Here is a 6,736-nt window from a genome sequence, read left to right on the forward strand (position 1 = left end):
TGAAAAATCTATGTACATGTGATATAGATTAGATTTTATGCTTTATGACTAAAAATCCAACAAAATCAAGCAACAGAATTATTGGAGTTAGTTTAATGTTTTATCATCATTAATACTTTGAAAAAACTGAATTTCAAATTAAACTAATGAAAACTTTAATCCCTATAGAACACAACCAGTTGTATACCCTTCTAATTCCTTAGAAACAACAAGTATCATAGTAAATATATGTTTGAGATGTGAACTGAAATTACAAATATATGAACCAAATTTCTGAAATTTGTACATTTGTATGAAAATGTAATCATTTTGGTTGTTTTATTTTGAGTGATATGCCAGTATTATATAGAAATAATTGCTAATGATCAATATACACATTAACACACCAATGTTTATAAGTTTGTTATTTAATGGCAATTTTGTTTCTTTCAGAATCTTTAAAGTCCTACTAGAAGACAGACTTTTTATTCCTACTGATTGTATGGAAAAAAATTTTGACCTCATAAAGTGGAGATGAGGTTGCTATGGAAACTGGTAATTCTGCTGCCACTCATAAACTCTTGTGCAGGTAAACTATTCTATTATTATGAGCTTAGCTTGATAAATATATTTGCATTGTATTTCTTTCTCTAGGTGAAACAAGTTCTAAAATGCACAATGCATATGTTATTTGAATGACTAAGTGATAAACTTTTGATAATTAATATACTTTATGGCTGATATAGAGGAATTTAATCACTAAAATATGTCAAATACTACTTTAATCAGAAGCTAAGATTATTATATTTATACAGTGTTAAAGATGACATCATAGAGTAAAATTATGATTAAATGAATATATCTTCACTGAATAGTGAAGATTTGTTCTTTATAAATTTAATTTATAAATCTTTAAAAATCTAAAATGGAACTGTATTCAGAATTCAGAACTTACTGTGGGAAAATGCTACATTGAAAATCTAGGAAACGATGATATAGAATGTTGATACAACCCTGTGACACATGCTCCTCAGCAGGCTGTTTGTACCACTGAAAGCTCTAAAAGGTTCGCCAACACTGGCACAGAATGTTACACCAGAACATAAAATGACCTTAGAAATTTGTCCTTTCCTTTTCAGTTGCTAAGAGGCTAGAGCTTGTAATGGCTGAATATTCATTAAATTTTGCTTTGTAGTAAATTACTCTAAATCAGATTGGATCCAAGTAACAGATAAATACATATTTAAGTGATAGGCTGGTGTTCTTGTAATTCAGAGTGTGCTCACCCGGACTGAATGTGGGGTTTTGCTGAGGTGCCCTGCCCTTGTGGTCAGCTAGAGTTACCAGAGATCTGATGAGAATAAGCTCAGCAGCGAGGCTTGGTTTGCTGTGACTTTGATCTAAGTGGTTTTTCTCCCTGTATGAGTCTGCATTCTTGCACATAATGGCTTCTTAGGGTTCTGGAAATCTAAGCATGCAGTGTCTCTTGATGCCAGGCCCTGTGACCACTCCCATGCCATTTCTATCTCATATGTTGATTACTGAAATTCACAAGATCCAACTAGACTAATAGATGTGGAAATATGCTCCATCTCCTGGCAGAACCACTGCACAGTTACACTGCGAAGGTGTAAGCAGATAGGAATGGAAATGATAGCGACTGCTTTTGGAAATAACCAAGCACTGTAATGCAGACCCTGCAGTTCTAGCCTTCATTTTCACACTTACATGCCTAAGTTGTTACAGGGTGTGGACACTGATTAGATCAGCTCGTTGTCAGAAAAGCCCATCTGCTGCCATCATTTTGTCTCTTCTTCAGTGTGATGAGAGGTTACTAGTTGCATTTCCTATTTTTATGTATTCACAATGAAGCAATAATATATTGGGACAAATATAGGCATAAACATAATAGCTTACAAGCCAGAAACACAGTAATTGTAAGAGATGCATGTAATAGCAATACTAAGAAATGGAAAGCTATGAGTGGGGTTAAATATTCAGAAATCAATCAGAAGAATCAGAACACCATGCTAAGTTATTTCGACTACTAGAGTATCCAATAGGTAGGAATACTAGTTGTATTTATCCTAAGTGATTACATCAATTTTTGTCACATCTGTCTGTCATAAGACTTTGAGTTAAGTACTAATGTCTTCTTTTTAGATTTAAGAAAGCACAGAGCAGAATCATAAAAGTGTCAGCAAATTATCTACGTGTAAGAATTCTATGCCTGCCCTTAAGTTTCAACTTTCTGTCAAAATTCAACATTAACATTTGCCCTTTAAATATGTCTATTAAATTAATCAAAGTTCTCTTTAATACCTTTTGCATTAAATTTAAAAAAAAACAATGTTATTCCAGATCACATATCAAATCCAAGAAATAGCCCAGCTGTTCTATTAATTTTACCATCCAAATTGTTTGTGATCCAATCTGTTCTTTGCTTCATTTTAATGGGGAAAGTAATCGTATATCCTTGGTGTATAACTTTCTTGTGAAAGAATAGATGGGTAAAATTCTTAAGTCACAGTTATTTAAATAAGATGTCAGTTAACTATTACCCCAGAAATAAAGCAGTAGATGATGTTTTACACAAGAGAACATTTGCTTAAACCTGTTTGCTTTATTGGAAGGCTTGATGGTGTCTCTCTACTTCTAGAGACTAAGTAAGTTTAGAAAATTCAGTTGTCTGAATATATATAACCCAACTTTATTTTATTCATTTTGGAGAACTAGAAAATCTTTCAAAATTATATGTTTTGCTTTTCTATTTTGATTGTTATAAACCCATGAAAATATTGATATATCTTTGTCACCCTGGATGTCACACTGAAATGTAGATTTTAACCATCCACTTTTTCTGTGCTTTGTTTTGATTTAATTAAACTTATAATTTCTAGAACCTTTCCTGTACGACATTTTTGAGGACTTGAATTTTTTTTAAAAATTCACTTTAGTATTTTTAAACTTTAAGAGAAAACTAAGGACCATTTAACTAAGAAACAAATGTTAATAATGTACTCTAAAATTATTTTATTGGTAGATATGGTATAAAAGTAACCTTGCATATCCATATCCTTGTTCTTGAAAACTATGAATATTATATATCAATATAATGGAAATTTTGAAAATACAATTAAAGATGTTAACACGGAGAAACTTTATTGCGTTATTAAGATCTACAGCCCCAACTGTGTTTATAAGAGGGAGACAGAATTGGATTTGAGTAAGGGTAGAATACAATGAGAAGGTGGAGCAGAGAACAAGACTGGAAGATTCCATAGTGCAGGGCATAAAGAAGAGGGATGGGACTACATGCTACTGAGTGCAGGGCTTGGAGCTCTGGACGATGGGCAAGTTATCCAATCTTAGAGATAGCACACTTTTAAGCTCAATGAATAATAGAAGCTCTACAGTTGTTATTCTACTATGGGTGAGGGCCAACAGTTATATTATACAGTCAGATGTAATAAGTAATAGCAACCATCACTGTTCATAAGGGATGTGACTCCTGTGTCATTCAGTATAGATAATATCTAAGTATTTCTGCATTTTATAAAATTTTGCTTTTTTATTTTAGTAGAATGTACTCATTTAAATAATAATGACTTTAATATACTTGGCTCATAAATGGAAGTGATTCATTTGTGTACCATTTGTATGTATATTCTTTAATATGAGTGAGCACTATATATAGATGTAAATATAGATATAAATGATGTAAATACCCTATAGAGTTATAAAGTAATGGTTAATTAGTATGAGAATTGGTTTCATCAGAGAGGCTGAATAACTCAATGAACATGAAACTAGTCACTCTTATTGGCAGGATAGAATTAAAGGCTTACTTTAGCATTCTCACTGTTGTTTATGGCACAGGAAATACTGAGCTGATTTCTCCTACTATATTAATTAATTTGGAGGAGAAAAACTGAGACGATATTATAAAATCTTCCCTGCCAAATTTTCATGAAATATCTACTAACAAATGAATTTATATTGTTGCCAAAATACTATTAAAGTAATTGATTAGTAAAACCTGAAACAAGTTGTTTTAAGGTTGATACAAATACATAAAATGTCTTATTTCATCAACACTTACATCTGGGCTCCTATTTTATAAATGTCACGCCCTAAAAGAATTTTAGAGAAAATATATCACCTATCTGCAATTAAGTACCTATGGTAAGGCTTTGTTGGGAAATATTTATGATTGCTGGAATCTTACTTTATTTTAAACTTAGTCTTTTACTGAATTGAGAACAACAGTAAATGAACTACCTCAGAGAGGGAGAGCCACAGGAATGAAAATATTCACTGTGACTAAGATTTCTTCAAAGAAAACGATGTATCACACAGCAAATCCATGAAAATTGGCAGGTGTAATAAACCTACATTGCTCAAGGATCCCAGAAGCACATAATGGCTATTCCTTTGGGTAAGAGTGTGATGAATATTGAGTATCTCACAACCCACACTCTGCCTACAGTCTTGTTCAGATTTATTGTTAGCATAATAGCACCTTTAGGAATGGAACACCAGACTATATTTTTAAACCAAGTGACATTCTTACAATTTCTGATAGAGAGGGCCCAATTTAGAAATTTTGAAAATACCAATTTTATGCAATGCCTTCTGATAAAGGTGGTTATATGATTAGCAAAACTTCTTCTCAAGTAATTGATACTGCAACTCTAAATGAGATTGTTTCTTAGGATTGATAATGTAGAAAAAGAAATTTCTGTTTTGTCAGCATTAGAACAAAATGATGGTTATGCAGACTGACATACTATATAGGAAATGTGGGCCTTTAATTAAAGGGAGTATCATAAATACTGTTTTCAACCTGAAGTTTTTAAAAGAGAAAGTGAAATTTTCTATGGACATGATCACATCAAATAGTTTTATTTTAAATATATTAATATATACCTATGCCACAACTTGAAAATAACATGGGAAAATCTATAGTTTTTCTTTCTCTTTTATAATTTTTTCCAAGCCTTAAAATCAAAGCCATTATCATGGCAAGAGAGACACTAAAATCTTCATCTTCTGCCTACCTCTTCCACCTCAGCATCTACAGAATGCCCTTGTTATAGGAAAGAAGAGCTAATTGATTTTTCTTATGCTCCCAGCAGTATCAAGATTGTTCCCTACTCAGGACATCTGACTCTGCCATTCACTGACCCGAATCACCCTTCAAAATTTTCTGTGATTCAGTCTTTCCCTTATACCTGTCTCAGATCTATTACATCCAAAGAAAAGCCTTTTCTTAGAACTTTGCCCCCATGGCTACCATCTTTCCCACCATTGGTTCCCTTCATTTTCATGGTTTTTTTTTTATTATACTTGGGGAACTTGTTGTGATTTGCAATTAGCTTACTTATATATGCTTATTTGTATATTTTCTATTACTTGTGGAGTAACAAAAACTCTGTGTAAATAGAAATGTTGGCTATCCTATACGTGGCTTCAGGTGTTATGCATTTTATAATACTTGACATGGTGAAAGCACTTAAATAAATAATTGAAAATAAGTATGCCAATGAATGACTACTCAAATGAAGGCCCTAAACTACCTAGAAGCAATCCAGTCTCCCCCCAAAACTTTAGAGGTTCTATTATCTATAACTAAAATCCACTTTTAGGTATAATTGTTTTAGTAATAATGTATCATTTGAATTTAGATAATATTTACATCTTTAAAAATTTATGTTGAAAGTACAGACCTAGTCCTATGTTTTGAAATTAATAAATAGTATTTGTTTAGACATGCTGGACCTAAACAAATATAAGCTTGGTGTTACTGGGTTAAGAGTATTATCTTTAATGTACATACAATTTTATTTCAACATTTTTGGGTAGTAAATGAGTATTTAATGTCAAAAATAAGCTAATCATTTTAAGTGTTTAGGCTGTACTTTACAGCAAAATGGAGCAATTGCTCATTGCTTTGTAATTCCAGTGTAACCAGTCTTGGCCTCCTCTCAGGATGTCTGTAGCAGCCTCCTAAGGGTTGTATTTCGGGGACACACCCACATCATTTCCAAGGCATAGATCATTGAGACAGGCTTTTACACAAACCAGTCTTCATGAAGCACAACTGATTTTTCTCATTTTTCTATGTCAAAACCTTCAGAGATGTCATTTCTTAGGAAATTCAAACTGTCTAATCAAGCATTCAAATTCAATTTTCTTTAACAAATATTGAAAGTTTTCCAAGAAATGCAATTCAGCTTGTGGCATGACCCATGCCTTCTCTTGTTCTCTTTCATATATCCTCATTCAAGTCAGGCTGTATGTGTAGTAAAATCTGTGTATTTTTTTTCCAAGTCAATGTTTCCACCTCTTCCATCTAGTTCTCTCCTCACACCAGTCTTTCCACCATCAGTATGTTCTCCTTCAGATCTATTTCTTCTTATTAATATCAAATATAATCATTCATAGACAAATTCAAATACTATAGTCAATTTAAATAATTCTGCATACCACAAGCAATTCTTACCTCCTCCTGAGCTCTGACACCATAAAAAAAAAAGATTGTTGCCATTTTAATAACCTTTGCTGAGATCCAGGTAAATTCTCTCAAATAAATACTTATTCAGGAAATATATAACATTTTTATTGTAGAAAATACATTTTTATCATGTAATGCTCATTCTTTTTTTTTTCAAAGTTTTATTGATAAACAGATAGCAATGAGACAGTTTCAAATCCAATCGGAAGTACAGTTTCAACAAATAATACACTGCATATA

General features: G+C 32.2%; 1 protein-coding gene across 1 annotated transcript in view; it reads left to right on the forward strand.

Moving 5' to 3' along the window:
* Nucleotides 1–503: 503 nt before the first annotated feature.
* Cntn6 (contactin 6) overlaps nt 504–6,736 on the forward strand; it is a 306,964-nt gene continuing 300,731 nt past the window's right edge. Inside the window, exon 1 of the mRNA XM_023713308.1 lies at nt 504–568. Coding sequence (XP_023569076.1) covers nt 514–568 — 55 coding nt within the window. The 5' untranslated portion in view covers nt 504–513. The remainder of the gene's footprint in view (nt 569–6,736) is intronic.

This window comes from Octodon degus, unplaced genomic scaffold (genome assembly GCF_000260255.1).
Source record: "Octodon degus isolate 3935 unplaced genomic scaffold, OctDeg1.0 scaffold00030, whole genome shotgun sequence".
NCBI lineage: Eukaryota > Metazoa > Chordata > Mammalia > Rodentia > Octodontidae > Octodon > Octodon degus.